Raw genomic sequence first — 26,357 nt, 5'->3', positions numbered from 1 at the left:
TGCGTCTCTACCGCGGCTGTCCGCCTTGAAGAATCCTCCGTTGGAAAGTGAAAGGTTAGCTTTCGATCGTCCGTTCAAGTCACAAGCAAAAAATTCTCTCATCCATGCTTTTGTATCCTTTACAGATCCGCACTTTCATATCTCGTTCTCATTCCAAATTCCCGTCCTACCCCGCAGACTCTTCGCAACCAATCTGTTTTTTCCAAACATGGTGTCCGGTAGAAAATTAACGATTACGACTAATCGAGGTATGTACGTACGTCAAAATGGCTTTAATGACGTTTTAGCGAACGATAAACGATTCTTAATTCGCCGAATAATGTTTTGCTTCCAAGTGAATTTTAATTACTCGTTTCCCTTTGGAGCCGATGAGGGCAGAACGCAAAATTATTTTTTTATGGGACTCGTATATTATTCACGAAATAATTAATTCCATTTTCGATTGCCTATTGTTAATGAGAGCAAATATTAAAGCACAATGTTTTCAATAATTTATTTTCTTTTCTTCAATACAAATTTTGCTACAATTATATTATAAAGTAGTACAATTTAAAATATGTTACACAATATTTATTTTATCACAATGTAAGTAATTGGACACAATAATTGAGGTACGTACGTGCGTCAAGATGATTTTAATGACCCGTTTTAGCGAACGATAAATGTTTGTTATTTCGCCGAATAACGTTTTTCTTTCAAGTAAACTTTACTCGTTTCTCTTTAGAACCGATAAGGACAACACGCAATTAATATTTTTATGGAACTTGTGTATTGTTAACAAAAGAATTAATTCCATTTTTTATTTCCTATTGTTAATATGAGAGCAAATATTAAAGCACGACGTTTTTAGTAATTTATTTCTTCGATACAAATTTTGCTACAGTTATTATGAAGTAGTACAATTTAAAGTATGTTACACAATATTTATTTTATCGTAATGCAGGTAATTGAACATAATAATCGACGTACGTACGTACATACGTACGTCAAGATGATTTTAATGACCGTTTTAGCGAACGATAAATGATTCTTAATTCGCCAAGTAATGTTTATCTTCTAAGTAAACGTTAATTACTCGTTTCCCTTTAGAGCCGATAAGGAACAGAACGCAAAAGCTATTTTTTCATGGAATTTATATATTGTTCTGTACGTATATTGTTAAAATATTGAAATAATTCCATTTTTTGTTGCTTATTGTCATGATTAGAACAAATATTAAAGCACAATGTTTCTAGTGTTATGCATTTATTTGTTTAATACAACCTTCACTAAAATTGTTATAAAGTACCTACAATTCCCCCCCAGAACAGAATACTTATAAAAGTTATTTTTTCAAGAATATATTATTATACATTGTTAACGAAATAATTCATTCCACTTTCGATTCCCTATTGTCAATATGAGAGCAAATGTTAAAGCCAAGGTTAAAGCACAATGTTTCTAGTGTTACACATTTATTTCATCAATATGAACTTCGCTACATTATTATAAAGTATAATAATCTCGTATGTTATACAATATTCATTTTATCGTTACAATGTAAGTTATTGGACACAATGCTGCTCGAAAGAATGCTCTCCTATATAATCGCAACGCATCTCTCTATCCTATTTATTCTATTCCATTGGAATTGTAAATTCCACAAAATTTTTTAAACGCAAATCGACTTCCCAGAGGGAACACTTAATGTATCGTAACACAATCCGCTGATATATTGCTCGGAAGGCGTGACGCAATACGTGTTTATGGTTACCGACAATAAGCGACGTATTTGATGTGATTCAACTTGCAAATTTGGAGCCGGTTTCGATGAGTTTGCAATACTCGACTCGTACCTTTCTTGGAACGTCGAGTTGAAAGCCGCCCGCGAACTGTATTTCACTTAGCAGAACCAGGTTTTCGCGGGCTGCTCGTGTAGTCAGAAATCGGCGCGTAGACCGGCACTGCGAACACGGAACAAAACCGGATACGAAACATGGATTATAGGATCTAGAACGTAAAAGTCGCGATCGGAAATACTTACAAGTTGCTTGGTCCGGCGTAGGGCGGCGGATTTGGACGAATATATGGGTTGCAGCGTTCACCGGAAATTCTAAAAAGTAATATTAGAAAATTTATATCAAAAATATTATAGCATTTTCAAGTGCAATGATTTCGAATTCAATTTAGGTCGGATTATTAACATCATATGCTCTTTGGTTTCTGATTGGATGAGGTCATCGTATTTTCGGGTTAACCGATTTGGATTAGATTCAAACCCACTGCATTCAAAAACACTATTAGTTAATATTAGTTAATATTAAAAAAATGGACTGTCATAGCGAAGCTTGGATTACAAAGAAATGTGTAAATTTATCATATTGAAGCATCGCTTGCATTACAGAAAAATGTGTAAAGCCTACGTCATATTACGATATATTCATAGAAGTTGAAAGAACTTTTTACTCACTGATATTTCTTAAGTCTATATCATACTATGCATATGGAGATTGAAGATTGCGAATTGAAGATTAGAATTCGAACAATTAATCAGATATAATTTAAATTTTAATCTATTCTGATTGGTTGAATTCTAATCTCCAATTTGTAATCTTTAATCTTCAAGTATTGCATAGTGTGGCACAGACTTAAGAGACATTAGTGAGTAAAAAGTTCTCTTAACTTATCAAACCTTTCAAATTCTTTTAACTTTTAATGATGTCTATCGATTCTTCATATTGTCTAGATTCTTTAAAATTCTTTTGAAACTTTGTCTTTATCAGTTAAGTAATTAAAAGTGCTCTATATAAACAATATATAGCTACTATGTTTGCATTTATGCTCTTACGTAATTTAAATTCTTGTAAAAAGTGAAGAAAAATTCACTCGACTTCATACGAATGCCTTTTTACAACTTCCACGTAATAGATTCGCAATGCGATTGCATTGAAGTGTATTTTACTGGAAATAATTACCGTACAGTAGTCAAGTACGTTAGCACATTTATTTTGATTAATGAATCTACTTGCAAGTTGCGCGTATACACAGAGTGTTCTCTTCCTAAGAAATGATGTCCTGCTCTAAGCCAGCTACGTAATAAACGAGATAATCTCTGATGATTTTTTTTTATGTTTTATCTGAAACAGGATCTTCCGAGAAAGGTTCCGGTGGAAAAAAATAACTTGAATATTCATCAAATATTGTTCATGCTCATAGATTTCTAGAAATTGAAACCGGTATCATTTGCACGCATGGATTTCGTTGTAAAAAGATGCACAATAATGTGTGCCCCCTCCCCGTAGCCCGTATTTGTATTTTATTTTGTATTTTTCATCTGTTCCAATGAAAAATTCGCGATTCGTAACAGTTTTCTAACAAACAAGATCTTTAATCTACAACAAAGATCTTTCTGTAAAGAATTAAGCCTAATCTACAATATGCTCTTTGTTTTCTGTTTCTTGCTTTTTATCACTTTTTATCTCTTGTCTTTTTGCCTCTAAGTCTATTTCTTTGTTTCTGTCGCCCGAAATAAAAAGAAGAGATAAAGAGTAAGAAACAGAAAGCAAAGACCACATTGTAGATTAGGTTCTAAACTGGATGATATTTGTTATATTGGGCAAACCCAAATCTCTGTACCTTGGACTTCGCGATAGAGAATCATTCGGACTTGGTGGCTGAGCTGACAATGACTTCAGAGTACCTCTCTCCGACATAGCATACTGCACCATTTGTATTCCATTGTTTCCAACTCCTTCTCCCGGCGTAGATTCCCGCTTCTCTCTGTAAAAATAGGAATATCTCATTCCGTTAAAGCGGGTATTTAAATTTAATTAAACATTAATTTTCCCGCAATCGGATTTCGCGCATTCATTAACAACATCTTTGTTAATGGATGCCTAGATGGAGTCTAGGAGCATGAATAAAATTAAAATCCGGCTTTGAACCTGTGCTAGCCGTTATTTTGTCACAGTTATCATATGACGAACATAAATGTCATTAATCTTCATTTGCAAAGTTTTAAGAAGCGTTTATCAATTCTAGCGTCGTTATGTTTAAATATGTGAAGTATATTATGTAACATGCAAATACGATATGAAAGCTTAAAAAATGAAAAATTAATTAAAAACAAATTTCAACTTATATTAGTCGATAATTTTTTTTAATCGGCGATATTACGACTTACGCCAAACACATGAAATCAATAAAATCTTATAGTAACGGTGTTACTTTGCGAAAATTAGTAGATTAAAAATCTTAAATTATTTATGCAACACAACAGAACATACCTGACAGGTTCTCTCAAAAGGAAAATATTAAAGAGTTCATCGAAATATTCATCTGACTCCGGATCCGTCCTAGGAAAATGAAACATAAATATCTACGTTTTTCGTCGCGAAAGTGCCTCTAAATAGCGATTGATCAATTAACATCGTTAATGCAAATCTTGTCTACTTGAGTTAACATTAACGTTTAACATTAATTCATAGATTATATAATATTCACAAATTAATAACTATGTATTTTAAAAATGAAAATTTATTCTTATATGTATAATGAGACTCTGGCAAGACTATTTTTCCCGCAGCGGCTGGTATTTTAATTACCATTTACGTCAGAACACAATAGTCGCAAGCCTTGGAGCCACGAACATACATAAGGCATAATATGATAAAAAGTGAAGAAACCGTATAAATAACTTACAGAACTTTGCCAGATATCATAAATATCATTAATTTATTGTTAACGTAATGTTAAATTAATAAATTATATTTTTTTAAATTGTATTAATGTTTATAATGCCTATCAATTAAAATATTTGTAAAGTAAAAATTTTGATACAGCAATACAAGATCTATGAAGATTCAAACGAGGAAATGCTTAAATTTGACATGAGAAAATTTTCATCTCCTAAAAATCATGGAAAAAAATCATGTCCTAAACCACAGAAATCGCGCCGCTGGTAAAACTGTTTGTCGTATATAATTTCGGTGAAAACCGGATTTCTTCCGTTATGCGATAAGCTTCTACGACATTGCCGCTCGAATCGTATTTCAATGAATAGATTCTCTACGGGCTACACTCTCTCTCTCTCTCTCTCTCTTTTTCTCTCTCTCTTCGTTCGCGTAATCGCCAGAACTTTTTAATGAGTCATATCGCGCCTATGACGCGCGAGTCCTGTTCCTGTTTGCACAGCGCCCACATTATCAACCGCGCGATTACCTTGATCGCGGCACGGTTTGTCGGGCTCCCCTCGGGAAAACGCGAGCAATTCGACAAAAAACGCGGAAATGCGCGGCATGCGTATCGATCGTGACTTCAAACAGATCCCGCCGACTCCCGATGTCGTGGCCACGCGAAATGCACGCGGCTGCGTCAGCGTTGCGTCAATCGTCACGTGTAGCACGACGTAATTGACTTATTATCGCGACACGCCGATGAAAATTGTCGCGTCTCACGATGTATTATATGTACTCGAAGACACGCACGCACCCGAGTGCGTACGAGCGTGCGCTGGGCATAGTCTCTGCAAACGCGCCGATTATCATGTATCGTATACTAAAAAATATGGATATGAGTTTAACACCAACGATGTTTATGTAAAATGTCCTCTCTCTCTTTCTCTCTCTCTCTCTCTCTCTCTCTCGAGTTTTCCACACAAATTTGAATGTATGAGCTATGAGTTGAAACAAGAAAAAAGATATTTAAATATTTTTATTAAGAAGTTACAACCAAAATATAAAATATCTAAAAAACACAATTTTACCTAAATTTGTATTTCAAATTGTCGTCCGCTCGTGTCAATACAATCTTAACATCGATGTAATTTTGAATTATCATCTTTTTTGCGAGAAGTCTTCATGTATATGAAGATTTCCTCTACCGTTGCAAAAAAGGTAATAAATTCAAAATTATATCGATTTGAAGCTTATATTGACTTGGGCGGACAGCAATTTGAAATGCAAACTTAGGTAAACTTGTTTTTTTACATATTTTGCTTTTCGCTCATAAAGTGTTTGAAGATCTATGTGTCTATATAACTTTTTTTTTCTTATTTCAGTTCATAAATCCAGGGACGTCTCTTACAATTAATGTTGACATAAACACCAATATGGTGTGGATTTTAACATCATGTGGTGCTTATATAATTCTTACAGTATTAGTGTTGATATAAACATGATGTGAATTTAACACCATGTTTTAAGACCATAGTGTGAAATCTATGTTGATATTTATATCAACATCAAAACGATGAAAATTATATTTAACACTCATGGTGTTAAATCCGCGTTTATATTTTTTAGAGTGTATGAACAACCAAATTAAAAGCTGTAAACGGAGTTCCTCCGTATCTCGTTTAATCGCGCACCGCGATACGCTTCTAATTATGGACGCATATCGAATCCGCCATACTTAATATTCAAGCTTGCTGAGGAAGAAACGCGCCTTCAGTGCGCTAATCAGCATCTTTGTCGTCACAGAATGTAGAAATTCGAAATATCGAAAATGAACTCGTCGAAATTATGACATCTATATATACATATAACAAAATATTTTATGTAAATATTATATTACAATTCATACAATATTACCGCGTTTCATAACTGTTACATACCGGATGTTCAATAATGAACTTATTACACTTGGCGAACAGAACGATTACAGATTCATGTTTATTTCCCCAACGATCGTAACTCGCATACTGATGTGAGCTGTTTATAAATTACCTTAACAGTTTTACTGCTCTCCGTCGCAAAAAATATTGACGTTAGACGATTAGATTAGATGCGATTTTGTGTATCGTTTGAATACGCATTATCATTGGAAGGTTCAAGAGGTTTCTCTAAATATTTACGATAAATACTTTGACGTAAAACGTCTAATTATAATAGATTAGCCGGTATCATCAAAAGTAACGAGTTGCATGCTGTGTGCCAAACTAAAAGTGTCTCGCAAAGTGGCCGATAAAAGCGACAAAAATATCGCTATAATACACTTGCAAGGGAGATACATACGCCAAATTAGATCAATTAATTGAAGTTGTATGCCGTAGCAGAATTGAAAGAAACTGTTTGTATCTGAACTTAATAACTCTATACTTAACCCTCCATCGCGACAATGTGGGATCTTTTAAAGTTTTAAGACACGTCGATTTTTTTATAGCGAATTTTAAGAAAATAGATACATAGCGGGGCTCAGTCGCCTTCTAAAAAAACTTGATAATGAAATTGTGTTTGTACAAGAACGCCAGTATCCAGTTTGTTTCGTTGCAAGGACAAATAAAAGTCGTATCTATGCATTCAGCTATTTATGTTTCATAAAATTTTGTGGAAAATAAATTTGAATTCTTTTTTGCGTTTTATATCTTTTTGACGCTAATTTCAATAAGTATATAAAGATTTCACTTTAAAAATAGCTCTTTCAGTGTTTACTATTTTTTTACTGATACAATTATAAAATAAACATTTATGGAGATATATCAGACATACATAATAATTCATGAAATATACTCGAAAGAAAAATGATTCAGGTTGCATACTTGATTGAAAATTTCACATTGTCGATGGAGGGTTAATATCCGTTTGTACTTAATAATTTAACTTAATAAAATATACAGACAGAAGCTTTTGAATGATACATTTTTCCTAATAATTTTACATGTATCTTATACGCGCAGAATATAAAAATACGGACATCTTCAGTTAGAGCACGTTTTCATAAGTGCATAGAAAAGCCGATAGATTTTATGGTAGCACTTACGCGGTAACTTTGTAAAGTGGCTTTTGTAGCCATTGTAAGCATCATTTCCGGGCACTTCACGCCTTTTACAGTGGTGCAGTGAAGCCCGGCCACGCCGCTTTTGTGGTCATCAATTGAAGCGTTCATCTGAGGCAGCGTTATGTCATTTTACGAACTTGTAGGTATTATTAGAAATTCCCGCTCCATTCCACATCTTTTATTGAACAGGTTTTGGTATATATGAAATAAAATAATATTTGAAGCATAAATACTGTGCAAAATATTGAATGTGCTAAAAAATATATTGTTTTTTAAGATTCTTTTTATATTTCAACTATATTTCGATATTTTTTTACGCTTGAAGTGATATATCAAATAATCAGTTTTTATATATACCTTGTGAAGTAATTTTTTTATATTTTTTTACAATTGGATTGCGTTTCTCCGAATAAACTTTCGATATAATATACACTATTCAACAAAAAATAGGGAACACTCTTCAATTTGACTTTTTATTGATCGTTCTACGATTTTTTTTCATCGAGTTATTGAACGTTGAAATAACAATGTCATTTTTGCTTCAATGTTCAATAACTCGGTGAAAAAAAGTCGTAGAACGATCAATAAAAAAACAAATTGAAGGTAAAGATTCACTCTTTCGAATGCTGTGAACCGCATTATCGTGCAATTTTTAGTACACGCCACAGACCTTTGTAAAATTTGATCAAAATTTTCAAATTTGACGGGTATCCATTTGTATCCGCGTAGCTCCATGAAGGATCGATCAAATTGAAATATCGATTATCGATTTGAAAAGTAGAGATTTCGCGCTTTAAAATGCTTTTTCGATTTATTTTCTGCGACGATTTTTCACCAAGTTCTGATGTTCTGAATATTGCGCAATTTTGAGCGTGTTCGAAAGTGTTCCCTATTTTTTGTTGAGTAGTGTATTATATATTACTGAAAGATTTTAATTTTTTTTAAATCGAAAGATATATTGTTGTTCACTTTAATTCACACGTTCAATGAATTTTTTGTATCTTACATAAGTATACGTAAGTATACATAAATTTGAGAGATGACGTAATATTATTTAAACAGTGACATCGATCGTTGCGTGAAGGGATCGATGCATCGTAATTGTGGACAAAAGCTGCGATAGTGGGAAATTTTAGTAGACGCATGGCCAGACGCCAATTCAAGAATGCAAAACCCAGCTGGTGTTTATATTGATCAGAATATAAAATTAGCACGCGTTGCGTGATCATCGATCGACGGAAATCGAATTGATCGCAGACACATCAATCTATTTCCGTGTAAACGCTGCGATAAGCGATTCTATTGCGTCACTCCGATCTCGATCACGTCATACACCATCTGACTGTTGATCGTAAACCTGCGATCACTTGCGGTCACTTACCCGTTCGTCATGCATGCACGTGTGCACGCACGTACGTACGTATGTACGCACGCATGTACGTACGTACGTACGTTACACATGGTTGCACATCAGTGGCAAGTGTGTATACACATGGTTGAGAAACCAATCCGTTTGGTAACCAAAATGGTAACAATATTCGCATGTATGACAAACATAAACGTCTAATGAAAGAGAGAGAAAAACCAGGTTACACATGATTTTGTATTGTCATCATCATGACTAGGCATAAATATTGTAAGAAAAGAATATGTCGGTATACTCTTTATGCAAGATGTTCTGCTTAGACGTATAGTGAAAGAAAAATGTGTAATATACGACTCAAGTAACGTAGCTACATTCAAAAGACGTTTAATATACGTTAAAAATCGTGTATAAAATGAAAAATATTCGCAATTTATATATGTTTTTTTAACTATTTAATAAACGTTATAAGAACGTTTATTAAATAGTTAAACATTATATAACGTTGACAATTTAATAAATGTATATTTAATAACATCTATTTATGTTTTTATACAATATAAAAACAGTTAAATGTTTTCTAAATTATCTGCTTGGATAGTACTGATTCTAATAACAAAAGACACCAATTTATTTCTGAACTTTTCTATCTGGAAAGTGTCACTAATAAATTGTGATAGATTCAAAATTTATATTGATAATTCCTTTCATTAAATTCTAAATGAAATACGATGTATATTATCAGTACCGGTGTTATTAAATAAATTGCCGAGAATATTGAGAATTAGATTTAAAACATATCATATTGATCAATCGATTTTTCCTTTTTTTTTATTATCATTTTTTATTGTTCTCTCTTGCTTATTATTATTCCATTTGCGTTTTCTTTTCTTCTTTTCTCGATTCATTCATGTTCTTTTTATTTCTCTTACGTGCTTCCTTTTCTTGTTTTTTCTTTCCTTTTCTCTTTCTCTTTTCCTGTGAGACAGAACATTATCGATTATTGACAGCCAACTAATTAAACATTGCCGGAAGTCATTAAAAGACAATCACTGTTCTGTCGGGAATATTAGAATTTATCGATAGAATATAACATTTTCTAAATTTTTTAGAATAGAATCTAACTGTAAAGAGTGAAAATTGAGCCAATCTTGAAAAATAGTGGTTTCATTTTCAATCTTTAAGAACGAGAATGAGTCTTTCTCAGAGTAAAATTTACTCTAAATGGTTTAAAAAGCAGATAGTTGTACCGCGCGCGCGTGTACGATAGTCGTGGAAAATTGAAACAATTGATGATGATGGCTGGAAATTAATCCTTGGTACGCACGATTTTCTAGTTCTTTACTACATACGATGATTCGTGTCTTAATTTTCATCGCTTTTACAAGTAGGTATACAAAAATTATTAAGTGTAATAATTTTTAATAAGTCATAATTCTTACATATATCTTAACATCTTTAGAATGTATTCATATAATTGTGCATTAAAAAAAGGAAAGGCTAAAGACTATCATATAGCTAAATGCTCCTAGTATTTCAAAGAAAAAAAATGCGCAAGACATAAATAACCCAATCGAGTGTACTAAGGGTTAAGTATGTAAATCTTTGCAAATACCTTGTATTAAAAATTATGAATGATACGATCAATCGTTCTGCCAGTGCATTATCAGTTTAATCGTTAATGGTTCGGACCTAAATGATTTTGATGTTTAATGAGCTGAAATAATCATATTTTGTTTTAAATATGTATAGGTGTTAAATATATATGTAACATAAGCATAGTGACGCACATAAAGTCTATAATAAGATCATAATTGGATCGATTATATATTGCACATATAAGAGAATCTTGATCCTACGCTTATATTTTGCCTTCAATTGGTGTTTGTGTCATGTATGTAAATTACATTATTCCGATGACTATGTAATTTCAGTACTTTTTACTGCATGCCTCTCGAAAGATAGTGCCGCCTCTTTGCGACTCATCAGTCGCAAATTAACCGACCCTGAACGTTTGCTTTTATTGCCTCGGGCTGCAAGAAAAGGAAACTGGAACGTGATAGTGTATATGACAAAATGTTTGGTTCTTAATCTTATAAAATATTGAAATAGCTTTTAATATTAAATATTCTGGTAATTAAACATATATTCTTCCTAATTATAGGCCAAACCAGCTTTGAATCTGTTATTAAAATATCCTTCGGTAACGGTCAGCTATTTTGTATATAAAACTGTGTTTCAATAATATCTATACTTGCTCTTTATTCAATATAATTACTAGCGTAATTATAAATATCATAAATTGGATAATACTTCCGTTTACGTGCACCGAAGCCAGGATTAAATTCACTCGCATGAATTTCTTGCTTATTCTCTTGGTCTTTTGTGAATCCTACTTTGTGACACGTGTTTTTTGACAGCCTTTTTTCTTTGTCAATGTGATATATATTTTATCATTTCACATTGTTTTACAATATTTATGTATCAACAGCAAAAAGTCTACAATATATCATCTTGTTTTTAATGTATTGTAATGAAAATTTAGTAATACATCTCACTTTGGGGTTTATTCTATTTTTGTATTTATTTGAAAATTTATTAATACATTATATAGCGTATATATTTTCCTTTGTTTAAATTTATTATCATTTACACTTTACAAACTTATTTATTGATATTTTATGCCATTCTTGGTTTCATTAATACATATATTATTTTTACTTCTGTTGATCTCCCCCCAAAACAATTCACAATAATTTTATTTAGCTAGCCCACAAGACTTCGACTTGCGTATTTTATCTCGTGCATTCTTATAGCCACAGCACAGAATCTCGTATCGCGATTTCTTATGCGTATTGTCAATACATAAAAAAAAGTCGACTGATGTCTACCAGAGATATAAAAAACAGATATGTATAAGTAAAAAAAAAGGAAGCAGAGTTAAGTAAAAAAAAGAAATAGAAATATATAAAATAAATATTCTATTTCTAATGCAAGATAAAAATATGCAAATCAAATTGATAAAAATAATTTTTCTGGAATGCAAATGATCATCATTTTAAAGCAGCTTTGACTAGTTTTTCTCCAACGAGGTGTATCGAGTGCTTACATTTTCTCATGATGTAGACAGAAAGCGGTGCTAAGTAAGGCGCCCAGCACGAGAAGCAGTGCAACTGGTATGAAAATCGTAGTGGCGATTTCCTTGAAATAACTTCTAGTGGGTATGCTAGCTTTCGTTGAACGGGCCCATCGCCACTCTGTGTGTTCGGAGATGCCTGAAGAGGGCAGATCCACGACATTCGCGCTGGGACCCCTTCGGGCACTCTCATGCTGCAGACTCTGTTGATCTTCCTCTAGCTGTAAAAAAATTGTATTTTTATTACAACTACTTTTATTACAACGAGAACAGTTTTGGATAACGAGATATAAAAAGGTAGCACGTGATTTGCGCGACTGACATTTTACGTACAATCGAATGTGGAAATTGATCGATTGAGAGATGAGACTGCGGAAATAATCATAAATGTAATTAAGAACGACTGACAATAACGCAAGAAATATGCGATGACGACGAAGTCGAAGTGAAATATACAATGATATGTTTGGAATCTCGTAATCCACCAAAATATTACATTAGTCTGCAATAAAATATTGTATTGAACTGTTTTTTATCTGTTTGGATTGTATTTTTGCCTGCTGTGAATACGAATCTGTTTTTTAAAGTTGGTTATCACGTTATAATTTTGGAAAAAATAGCGTCAAAGATGTGAAAATGATTATTTTGAGAATGATGATTTTTCATAATGTAGTAACACCGGCAGCAAATTTTTGTCTAAATTTGAAATAAAATGCCTTTTTATTTCAAATAAGTATATTATGTATAGGAAAGACATTTTCTAAAAATGAAGCTCGAATTTCGATGAGATCTCTGTTTTACCAATAAAATGCGACACATTGACATACTTTATATACTACTACATCAATATCGCACTCACACATACGTACAAATTTTCTAATTAACTAATCTTTCGTATTAAATATCTAATAATAAACCTAATTCTAAGTACTCAATATTGCTTAATCATATAATCTCTAATCCAAATCAAGATTATTTTATACGAAGTATAAAATTCGTATATAAAGCAAACATTATTACGAGTCGACGTTAAAAGTCGGTAACAAAACTGTAATTTTCCACCTCTTTTTCGTTTTTGGCATAAAGTCGACCGATTTGGACTACGTTATCGTTTATACTTTAATTATGGAGAAAGATTTTTTAATCTGTAAAGGCATTTAGAAAAATACTTGTTTGAAAAAATTGATAAAACAGATTCACTTTAGGATCCCCTTAATACTGCATTACGTGAAAAGCAAGTGTTTTTACTTACATAATACTTACATAATCGGATTATATTAAATAAAAAAGCGATGAAATTAACAAAATGCACAATATTTTCAAATTGCTATATCTCGGAAACGAAAAATCATACCGAAACTAAAATGCATTTTAAAACTAAAAGTTGATATTTTCGCATAGCCTTAATAAAATTTTAAAAAAATTGCTGCCGATATTACAACATTATAAAGACCCTCAAAATCATTATTTTTTATCTCTTTAACGTTATTTTTGTTAAAATTGTGACATGATGGAGCAATCTGGTAAACCGTATCTTATTCAACATCTAACTATAGGAAATGATTACGTTCGTTCAAATAATGATCCTAAAGTATAAATTCGTAGGCTAATGAAATAAACATATTAGAGACTTGTACTAACGTGATAGCGCTTTGACATATCAGTATAATTCATATTATGTTTGCATAATTTTGTGGAAGATAAATAGTGAAGTGAGTGAACGTTACAAACAACAAAGTAGGCAATGAATTTTTACATCGAAAATATAAGGAAGAGATTCCTCTCGGACATGCAATGTTAATGACTACAAATGAAGTTTCGCATATAGTATCGACCATAACTTACTAATCTGAAGGAACACCAATCCAATCTGAACTCAGCCTCTCGGAAGAGTATCTCTACGCTGGTCCTCTTGAAATCTCTGGGGCACGACGGCATTTTCCATAATGGTTTGATTTCCTCCTGCAATTCGTTCAATTCCTGCGAGAATGGTACGGTACTACCCAGTCTCACGACGACTCTGAATAAAAGGATATTTCTTTGACAAATAGAAAAATATATCAGAAAAGTATAATTTGCAACGAGATATAAAATGCATTGATGTACACTGAGTCAAGGATCAAGGAAGATTCACCCGAGTCAAAGAGCCATCGCTCGCGACATTACGAAGAAAACCTGTATTCGATTATCGGGCGGATCATATCGCGATATCCATGCCACACGGTATTTGCGTCATTCCCGTCAAGGATTCTTTTAAGTAGCTCGCGTGGGACTTTTGCCCGTACGAGCGTGCATTAACAATAAACGCAGAAAATGATTGTCTAGTACCACGTAAATTGTTGACACTATACCGTCGATGTAGGTCAATGTCGTTATTCGCTATTATTAATTGCCTTTCTTTCGCTAACGCGAACGTTTTATTTCAAACACGATCTCTATCTGAGCACCGTTATATACTTTAATTCTTTAGAAAACAATCATTTTTCATCAGTCGCACTTGAATTAAAATTCTGTTTACACCGATTATATCTTAATGACACTTCCCAAACAGAACAGCAAGTCACGAAAACGTCAGAATAACATAAAAATAAATCATTATTAATTGAAAAGTGACTTTTACTAACTATTTTAACATCTTTTTAATATAATGATGATTTATATTCTGTTTGGATTTAAGAGTGTATCAGGTCTCTACAAAAATTAAATGACTGAAATTGGAAATTTATACATTCCGTAAAAATAAATTATATGCATTTACTATATGAGAGTTCAATAAGGTCAATATTTGTATTTATAATAATATAATTTTGTAATTTAAATGAAAATTGTCTTATTTTATCTTAATTATTTTTTAAAAACATTACTTTTTAATGAAATAATTTTTAATCCAGGTTTGCCAAACTTAAATCACCAAACTTAGTATTACTTTCAAATATAATATAGAAAAATCTGTAATTTGTTTATAATTTTTTCATTTTATTAAAAATATATGTAATACATTTTTAACCTCTCGCATTTTTAACAATTATTACGCGTTGCTGAGCAAAATTTTAATTGTAATTCCGTTTAATATATTCTATTGATTTCATTCTTTTGTTTGCTCCAGAATTATATAATTATTATATAATTATTACTTCACGATATTAAATTCTTACGTGTAAATGACAACCTACAGCCTACACAGCTCGCGTATTTATAAATTCAGTATCTTTTACAAATACTCTCCATCGAAATTTACAAATAACCTTCGAGACTAATCATTATGGTATGCTTCAAGTAATATATGTGATATTAGTTCAGCATGACCAGTCAATACATTTCCTATACAGGAAATATGGTATAAAATTAACTTTTATTTGTCCAGCTTCTTTCTTGTTCGAAAAAAGTTGTTTTTTCATATCTGCGAACTGAAGAGAAACATACTGTAGTTTATATAACAATTTTAATTATCTTTTTAAATTTTGAAACTATCTTCAAATAAGATTCGGATCATGATTTCATTTGCGATGAATATGTTATGCTATTCGGATACTCGAGAATTCAATGCTGATAATCCAGAGTTGATTAGACAAAACCCAATATCCGTAGGGTCCAATGTTGTGGCGCCCAATCAAACTCCGATGATTTCGCGATCGCGAACCCCCGACTTTCACTGATACGCAGTGATACGGTGCACTGATACGTATCTAAGGTCGAAGTGGCTCCTAAGGCGCGGCCTTATCATCCGTGGAAACAAGCTCCCGCCAGTCAGTCAGTTAAGTGTTCCGATAGCGTGACGACACATTTACGTTGGGAATAATTGGCGTTAGTAAACTGTTGGTGTCATCGTACTTCGTGCGCGACGCAATAAGTCTAAAAGTGACAGCTAGACAATATACAGTACGTACGGTCGGTGTGTAATCGATTTATTTTAGTCGCGAAAAAGATTAATTGCCGCTTTCTCTCAGCTTTCGATTGTGGGCGCGATTTTTCGTTCCGTTGCGCAATTATGATATGACACTCTCAGTGTCGAATAACTTTTGAGAAATCTTGAGAGTAAAAGACTTGGAGAGACGAAAGGTTAGACAAGAATCCTTCCCTGAGAGAGTTCAGATGTTCGTTTTATTCCTTCTGTCTATCTAACTAGATTATCACGAAGTCGAGTATATTTCTGATGTCTTTACAGTATCGATCATTACGTACTTAAGCCTTACTGTTTATCTTTTTCTAATTCTAAGAATTCGTACTCTTATAATTAAAAAAAGATAAAGAGTGAACCGAAATTAAAGTCAATCTTACATTGGTGGAATCGGGCCTTATGTTTGTTTTTTCAATGTAGATTAACTTTAATCTTGATTTAACTTACTTTTAGAATTAGAAATCTCACTGTGAGATTAATCGCCCCCATTCGTCTCATGTTAGGTATAACAATTTCGACCTTTTGCTTGATCGTACATTTAAGCCTTCGACGTTGAATACAAAGTGCGATGACAATACGTGGTGATTCACATTAACGTGAGAAATACGTGGGTGTTACGTCGAGACATAAAAGGTAACTACTCCACATTTATCCAAATTTATCGAACGCGCAGCAATATCAGAACAATAACGATTAATTCATAGGAACGATCTGTAATTTCATGACTATTATTATTGCGGTTTCGTCACGTTTTTTCGACAATAGTACCGTAACGGTGACAAACGTCATATACGCTATAACTGATGAAACGAGAACGTCGCGTTACAGATGCGGTTTCAGTAAGTGAGGAGCAAAAGTTTGCATCCGGACGATTGTGTCAATCATTGCGTAAAAAGCAAAGTATACATTACAAAAAGGAGACTAGGTAGATAAATAGAAAAAGAGAAATTCTCGCAATTCTTATTCTCAAATGACTTATTTTATGCAACTTGCTATGAATAAAATACTGAGTAATCTTAGTCATGTTATACATATCTATAAGTCATGTATGTACATTATTTTTATATTTAACATGAAACTCTTTCAAAGCAAGGATATCTTTTTCAAAGAATAGCTGATTTGTGAAAAAAGTTGACTCATGTCGTTTAATTATGAACGATTTGATTTTACTTCAATCGCATGCAATGAATCACATGTGATGAATCAGAAAATCGAGAGCAACGAATATATAATCTGTCGACGTATTAAAACAGCAAAACACACTTATTCAATATTATTAATTAATCTTGTTCTCTGTGATAAAAACCATTGTTTCCAATCTCGTTGTCGGAAAGTAAAGCTTAAGCATGACTTTGAACTGCTTCATAACAAATCGATGTCTCGTTACGAAACTATTCCTTGTCCTGCCTCAATGTATATTTATCCAAACATAAATCTACATCGGAAATTGTGCGGTATCTCTTTCTTTCTTTTTCGCTCTGATATCCCGCGTCATATCCTGTACTATGTTAATGCAACAATGGTTTCGTAACATTTGAGTTTCTTTTGATGCGACACGCCGCCGTCGTGTATAAATACGTTGTTTTTATGTCACATATTGTTGCACCGGAAGGAAGCTAGCCTACGCAACGTCGCGCTTCAATAATAACAGCCACACCGCGAACGACTCGTCTCATCATTCCGCGAGCATGAGATCGTTTTTCTCCACAAGAACGTAAAATATGGATAGAATACCAGTCCCAAGATTCTACTGAGATTTCGTAATTAAATTCTTTGCGATCCAATCTTTGCAATCCAAATCCATTTCTTATAAATCAGAAGAAGATGAAATATCTTATCCTCGATTTAATTTAATCGGCAGAATATTGTGATGACAGAATTTTTATTAATTGGAGGAATCTATGAAGATTTTAAAAATATAATTTTTTTTATTATAATTATTAATCATACAATGATTCGGGCACTTGGAAAACTATTATCACAAAACATTATATCAAGGCCACTATTCTATATAATATAGTTAATTTAATCAAATCAAAATACACGAAAATGACGGTTATGCTGACATATCTAAAACTAGATACAGATCTGAAAATAATTTTACTGACCATCAAAATAATTACACAGGAAGTTCGAACTAATTGTCAGAACGTCAAAACTTTATACAGCATTGCTCAATGCTTGAGCGTCTTACATAATTGCTTTGATCGTTCAACAAAATCATTTTCTGATCTGTACCTAAATTTTTAGACTGAGTTAAATGAAGTAACGCAATTTTGTGATACAATAATTTTTGAAGAATAATTAAAGCTACTATCACATTTGAGTAGAGAAAGACCCTTCAATGAAAGTACAAAAGATACATACCACAATTAGGTTTTATAATTAAAGATAATACCACTTGAGTTTTACTTTTTAATTCGGTACAACAGTTTTTTTTTTACGAGGAGCGTTTTGTACTTTTAGTATCTTTTTCACCTTTAAAAAGATAATTTCTAGATACTTCAGCAAAATTGTTCTTTCCGTGGGGATCAAAGAATTTTTATTAATTAGAATTAGAGGGAAAGTCTAAAAACATAATTTGTTAATTATAATTATATACTGATTCAAATATTTAGATTATTATTACAAGGCATTATGTTAAGTTCTGCTATAGGATTGCGAACAGTTAAATTATAAACACGCGCGCTTATAAAAACATTACATTAGTTATATATAGTTTGAGTTTGTTTTTTGCAAATTACATCCTCTATAACTGTTCGCTTGTAATATTCCTTATTTTTCTCGCTTATCATCGCCCTGAATCGTCATTAAAAATATCAGTCTGTATCGATAATGTGCGGTGTAATCGTCGATTATAGAAATCCCACTTCATTTTAGAAACGCAAGTGTTTTCCTGCAGTGAGCATAACAGACATGAAAGCGAAAAGATAAATTGCGTTATCGCTCGTTTACGTGCCCGCAGGAATACCGGCGTAGGAGTACCGCGATAAATTGTGATCGTTGATCCGTAGAATGAAAATCTTAGGGGAGTCACAACGAACTGTGCACTGTAACGGTTACGAACATTCAATGGAAAGTCCATTGGTTCGTTCTACGTAATTGAAGGCTTATTCCAGGAAATGCCTGAGTAACGGTGTCGTCATTCAATCGCGGATTTTATGGGAAATGGTCGCACCTTTGCGCGAAAAAGCGATATCTATCAATTAACAGATTACGTCACGATAAGAATCCACGAGAGAAACAGCCTCTAATCGCGATGATGTAATCGATGAAGATTGTTAATTGCGATTCAAGGTGCTTCGTACAATACTCTTCGTCACTTAGGTAATTGAAACGCGAGAATATTTATTAATACGCATCAATATGCACGAAGCTCATACGACAAAACAAATCTTGATCGTTTGACGTTACTCGCTCCATCATTCGCTTCATCGGTGAATCTGATGAATTGTCATGTTATTAAAAATATTTTAAAATAATAGAATGCTTAATACTTACACAGAATTATGAATAAAACGTCGGACGAAAGTGAAAAATAATAGGCGTGACTGCGCTATTTCTTAATGATTTAATGACTTTTTCTTAAACTCGGCCACATTTATAATTAGATTAATTATATCTAGATAAGAAAGCGTATTACCTACATTCTTCCCATCGGAGGCATATGAATAATAGCGCAACCTAGGAAATAACAATATTTAAGTACGAAAACAACCGTCGAATTTACGCGTCACTCTGTTTGCGGTTGATCAAACGATTAGTACGTCAGCGATATCAGAGAAGCTGTATAATCTTGTCGTGACACGACACTATTCTCATCTCGAGAGATTCTCATTCTCTTTACCATATTAATACGTTTCTATAAAATTTCGTATCACTTTATAATTTTTAACTTATACTAATTAAAAAAGAATTAATTCATTTAAAGAAATCGCCGCTTATGTTATTTTTTATAATTATAATGTAAAAATAAAATGTACGTATATATATATATTATTTTTTTTAATGATATGTTTTGTATACACAGCTTGATTGACTGCGTTCAGCAGAAAAAATAGCTTTACAACTGTTGTAAGATTCTTTATATATGTTTGGTTCTGTCCTAAGTTTCTTTTGCTTTTTTTACTTTTAACGCAGCCATTATTTGAGAACGTTATTTGCTTGTATTTGATAGTTGATGGAACGCTCGAAACAATCTATAATAAATCGAAATAGGCAAAAGTCATAGTTGGAATCTTGGTCATTCTAAACATAAATCTCACAGTAAATTTCACCTTCTCGGGTCTAACAATAAGGATTAAATTGAATTGGATAGAAAACAATTTAGAAATATGACTCACCCTTCACCTTCGCTGGGTTTCAGGGGTAAACGAGCTCCGAGCTCGATCGCAGACGCCAAAAAAGTGATGTACAAATCCGCAGCGCCTTTCCACAGCTTTTTCCTGCAGTTAAATTTCAGTGCCTTTATTGTCGGCATCATTTATTATCTAATTACTTTTAATTAATTAGCGATATAGTTTCTGAGAAACAAAACTGATCGATTTCACTATTTATATAAATTTCTTAATTTTAAAGCAGATGGTTATCATCAATTTTTTCTATTTTTTTTACTTTATGAAGCTAAATTTAATTTGGTTTCTGAGAAACTTGTTACATATATGTTATATCGAAAAATTCCCCTGTTTGTATGCTTTGAAAGGAAATGACAGACTGACGTACATTATCGATAAGAACGTTGTAACTACGAGAGTGAAAATTATAAGAAATTTACATAACCGACCTGAATATATCGAGGAGCTTTTGAGTGCGATTTTGGTTGAACATGTCCTCGACATTGAGATTGTCGATTTTTAGGTAAACTTCGTACTTTGTCAGATTTTCTCTTTCGAGTACGTTCATATTAAGCACTTTGTAACGAGTTTCGTAGGTATGTTTGTTCAATCCTATAATCTCCAGCTAAAATTATCTCATTGTCAGTTAAGCATTGTCAATTGCAAACTGATGGTACAGTAATTGTGTTTCACCTGAAAATACTTTTGATCTTTGGGTGCGACGCCATATAAAAAGCCGTGATGATCCTTCTTGCTGTAGGTGTAATGTATCCATGACGGGAGATCGGGGGCGTTTAGCAAGGACGGTTGATACGAAAATTGATCGGAATGGCCTGAAATAAAATCACATGGATGTAAATATCCGTGATAGAAAATAACAGAACAATTATTTATAAAAAATGCAGAAAAGATACATAATAATAAATGCATGGAAATATATAAAATATGTTTAAAAGGTAATGGAAAAATTATGAAATAAAAAATGAATACGAATGTTTTAATAAAACTTTTTAAAACACTGCAAAAGAGAAAAGTGAAAAATTAGGAATAAACATGTCTATTTATAATAAATATTTAAAAAATAAGACTAAAACGGCAGACAAAATAAAATTAACAGAGATACGCAGTTTTTAATGTTGATAAAAAAAAAACAAGGAAAAAAGATGAAAAATCAAATAAAAAAGTATACAGGATATCCGTAAAAGTCGGGATCAAACTTATACAGTGGCAAGAATATGAAGCGCTGATTAATTTTCTCTGCTGAACTGAACGCAACCAATGTTAATGAAGTCGAGTAAATGAAAAAAGTTCAAATAAAGTTATGTTCAAAAATATTTTTTTAAAAAGTTATAAATATCCAAAGATTTATCAACAGAATGTATTTACTATTTCTAGTACAATATGAATATTTTAAAGAATTCGATTATTTCGATGAATGGATATTTGTATTCTTTTTCAGAAAAAAGAATTTTCTTCTATGATAATAATACAACTAATTATGATAATATTAATAATATCAGTTGTTGCAATAATTACAATAAATGTTTGAAAATTTATTTTTCTGAAAGAATGGAGGCTTCCATTCATCGAATTGATGATTGTCGAATGCTTTCGAATATTTCTACTGTACTAGAAATAATAAATGTGGAAAACGATCTCATCTAATCTGAGAAATATAATATTATATGTATATGAGGCAGGATAATTTTAACAATTCGTTCGAAAATTGTTTAGAAGCGTCGAATTAGAAAGTACTGTGGTATGCGACAATATTGACCGTAAGGTTAGCGGAATGTTTACGATAGTTCAACAAGTAATTGCTATTCGCGTCGTGTTACGGATGACGTACGAAGACATAGTTTAATTTCGTATTGTGGGTTAACGGGTATCCACGTAGGATAATTATAGCTGCCTGACATTATTCTTTATTTTAAATAAGCTTCGTTCCAAAATAATTACTTAGTACTCTCTCTGACTCGTAAATATCTAATAAAATTTGTATAATTGTCTTTTATGACTTCATAAAAATTTGATTTCATGAAAATATTTTTTTTTAGAAACGGTAATCCGAGTTGCAATAATATATAGAAAATCTAGGAAATAAAATCTAGGAAAATTTTTTTAATTATTTTAATTATTTTCATCTGTTTAATTTGATAATAATTTTGTACCTACGAGAATATAGAACATAATATAATTTTCTTTTGTTTTTTCTTTGCTTTTTTCTTTCATCTCTTAAGATGTTTATTAATAGCGAGGTTCGATATACATATAGTTCCGATACGGGAACAGTAAAATACTTTTTGCTAAAAAAATCAGAATAAATTAAATAGGCTTTTACCATCTGTATTCCAATCAAAAGTGTCAGGTCTGATGGGAATGACAAAGACCTCTGTCATTAAAATGCTCTCTGCGGCGATGAAGGCCACCAATGTCGACAGTAATATTATGATCGGATGCATGATCGTGCTGGAAAGTATCAACGAGCGATGCCAATAATGAAAATCTCAATTAATGATATCAAGAGACAAGATCGTATATAAACGATAACGGTCTGTAGCGTTTTGGATCCAAACGATCGAACTTCAAGAGCATATAAACTTGGTTCTCACGAGACAGGATATTAGTATGCCAATGAATCATCCAATGGTCATCAAATTTGTAATCGCTTTTATATTTATATAAAACAATATGAATCAAATTTTAAAAAATCGACAAAACTCCACAAATAAAATTCGATATAATCTAAAGAAAGTTTGTTAAAAATTACTATATCGCTCCTTTTACTTCAAAGATAACAGAAAAAATGAAGTTTCTTAGAAAAGGGAAAAAACCATTTTTTAACTTAACAGAAATATATTGACTAATCAAACAATATTGATAAATAATATATTCCGTAATAATCAAATATCATTTTTGTCATTTTTGTTTCAATCAACAATCTTTAAAAACATTACTCTCTTTAATTATTACAATTTTTTTTAACAACCTTTTTAATCGTGACGATTTTAATGATATTTTATGAAATTAAATTAGTTCATTTTTTATTATTGATAAAGTAATATTTATTTAACTTATTCATGGTAATAATTCATGGAAATGTGATTTCTTCAAAATAACGTTCACTCGAAAACGCTATTGACTTTCTTAGAATCGATGCACGCTACACAGAAAACGTGATTTCTACTTACGGTGAAACCGTGCGTGATTAATGCGTCTTTGTTGATTGAGATTTTCAGCAGAACCTTTAAACGATATCCATTCGTCAGTATCAATACCGTATATGCGTTGCGTGATTCATGTACACTAGTGTAAAAATCGCGGTGCAGTCTCCAATTTTGCCATTATTACACCCAGTGGCATAATGCACCTGAGAAAAGTATGTGTTGTTCTCTCTGCATCAATTGTTCCCAATAATTTTTCAAGGGATACAGCATTAGTATTAGTCAGGCGCGACACCGAAGATTTTTGTTCTCCATGATGTAAGCTCCAGTTTCTGCAATGAATTATTATACATCAACGATCTCAAATGGGAATTTTCTTAGCTTATTATTGCTTATTATTGTTCAGTTTATTGTACTCACACACAATGCCAACAAATTCTTATTCTTATTCACCTAAAGGTAGAGGAATATATATAAGTTTGAAAACTTTACCAAGAAAAATTTGCAAATTGAGATCGTAGATGACTTTATAAAAATTAAATTTTGTTTAAATTAGTTGTATAGAGATTAATTTAAAAAGATCGAGATTTATATATGAAATAAAATAGACCGTTGGTGTTTAAACAGCTTTTATTTTGCAGAAATATGAACTTTATTACACATTATTATGAAGCAAACTTTTATTCTAATTTTTATTAAATTTTTATTCTAATTATTTTCTTGATTAAAATGATACAGTATATCAAAGCTGGTAATTTTGGACATACTATTCTCTGCTTTTTAAAATTGCGAATACGATATTAAAACTTGCATGATGATTTATTAAAATCTTAGGTTCAACTTCTGCACATTATATTATAAATGGATATGAAAAGTGTATACATTACACGATACTTTAAATATAATTAAGCATTGAAAGATATGTTACGTCTTTGAAAATTTATCTTTTCCTGTAGATAATAATTGAAGATCTTACGGCAATAATAGGCGAAAACCCATATTTTGTAAAAACGAAGAAAATAAACTCTAAAATTAATGTGATGAAAAAATACATTTATTTGCATATTAATTGCTACGAAAAGTCTCATATTTTGACACAAATATATTTGTCCAAAGAGTTTACAAATTGCAGGTTATAAATGAAGAATATTACGAGAAGAAATTAAATTTAGCTACGTTGTAGGTTAGTCCATTGTTGCAATAAGATCTTCAATTAATGCACGATGTGTTTAGCGTTACGAAATCAAACACATATTTCCATGAAATTGGAGACACGGATATGCGTGTAGACTGCAGAGCGATAAATCCAAGAAAGAGAGCCCTGAGCGAACGTGGCTCGATATTTTTGGCATGCTTAGGGTTACCATATCTGAATCACAAGAATCATGTGTACACTTTAAAAAAAGACAATGATCTGAGAGACCAGAAGAAAGGGATATAATTTTTATACGTTAAATGTATAGATATTTAATAAAGTAAAATTTCTAGAACACAATGTTTATTGACAATTTTTATTAATATAATTTAATAAATTTAAAATTTTAACTGATTTAATGATCAGAAGTTTTACGACCTTAAAAAGAGTATTCTTAAAAAAGCACGGCTAATAACCCTAGGCGTGCTATCTCAATTTCCCGGTGAGGTCACGGAAATCGAGCGACGCGGTATCGATTGTTATGCGGGGTGGTTCAGATACCTCGGTCGGTTGTGCGAAGAAATTTATCCACGACGAGAGAGAATCTGGTATCGGTGAAGATGCGCGCTTCGCACACGACGCACTTGATCCGACGCGATTCGTTTCTGGCTCCGAAAATCCGCCGACGCGACTTCCCGACCTCGCTTCGTCGACGTCGCCGTCGGTCGGTCAGTCGGTTCCGTCGCGCTTGCGTCGCCGTCGTACTACACGCACCCACGGCACCGACGGCATGCACACGTGCCGAAGTTTACGTGCCCACGGAAGCCGGAAACGTTTGCTGCAATGTGCGTCGGCGGCAGACACCACTGGTCGGGTCAATGCAATGCACAGCGAAACGAAAACCGCGACGGTCAAAGCCCGCACATGGTAAACTCATGCGCTTTGTTCACGCGTAAAGTCGCGGCGTGTAGTTCTAGACGCACGTGCGGTATAATGATAGGCTGGGCTAACGACGACGAACGAGGATATTGCGTCCGGATCAACGACGTCGACCGGGAAAAAAAAGATCCGAGAGGATCGAGGCGAGACGGAGCACACGGCTCCTCGTTCACATGCGCGGCTGGAACGTCGCTTTCGACTACACATATACTGCTTCCAGGACCGTACACTTGGCGATATTATTTCTTAAATTCTTTCTGGAACCTGTCTTACACAGGATATAATTTTAATCTCAATTGGTATTCACTCCGAAATTTCCTGAACTGGTATTTGCCGATCCTGGGTTCTTTAAATTAATGTTTGCTTAGTTAATATGCGACTGAATGTTTTTTTTTCCTCCATTTTGAAGGTCAAAATCCGAAGAATAAAATCGTGTGTAACTTAAACTTATATAAGATTATGAAAAACATTTGTTAAACAAATTTATAATGAATAGTGTAACGTTTGTTATAAATAATTTTTCACAACGCAATTGAAAAAACGTATGGATCTACCGGACCCGCGAATATACCCGCGAATAATCAATCAACAATCAACAATTAGGATTAATAAACTTCTCAGACTATCCAATAT

The 26,357-nt window shown here is 32.6% G+C and overlaps 1 protein-coding gene across 2 annotated transcripts; it reads right to left on the bottom strand.

The window, feature by feature from the left end:
• Nucleotides 1–1,302: 1,302 nt before the first annotated feature.
• On the bottom strand, nt 1,303–25,854 carry Scgalpha (sarcoglycan alpha). 2 transcript variants are annotated; one of them, XM_018455494.1, is made up of 12 exons: nt 25,347–25,854; nt 23,678–23,982; nt 22,828–22,955; nt 21,180–21,319; nt 20,936–21,111; nt 20,496–20,597; nt 14,100–14,274; nt 12,228–12,475; nt 4,266–4,334; nt 3,616–3,759; nt 2,024–2,092; nt 1,303–1,943 (listed from the first exon to the last, which is right to left on the bottom strand). In XM_018455494.1, the coding sequence occupies exons 3-12, from the start codon at nt 22,946–22,948 to the stop codon at nt 1,919–1,921; spliced, it is 1,269 nt and encodes a 422-aa protein (XP_018310996.1). In that variant the 5' UTR covers nt 22,949–22,955; nt 23,678–23,982; nt 25,347–25,854; the 3' UTR covers nt 1,303–1,918. The 2 variants fall into 2 exon arrangements, with proteins under 2 accessions (XP_018310996.1, XP_018310998.1); XM_018455496.1 differs by lacking the exon at nt 4,266–4,334.
• Nucleotides 25,855–26,357: the final 503 nt, after the last annotated feature.

The sequence above is a fragment of the Mycetomoellerius zeteki genome, unplaced genomic scaffold (assembly GCF_001594055.1).
Source record: "Mycetomoellerius zeteki isolate Tzet28-1 unplaced genomic scaffold, Tzet1.0 scaffold481, whole genome shotgun sequence".
Taxonomy (NCBI): domain Eukaryota; kingdom Metazoa; phylum Arthropoda; class Insecta; order Hymenoptera; family Formicidae; genus Mycetomoellerius; species Mycetomoellerius zeteki.
The sequence above is the reverse complement of the archived record's forward strand: the minus strand, read 5'-3'. Positions and strand labels throughout refer to the sequence as shown.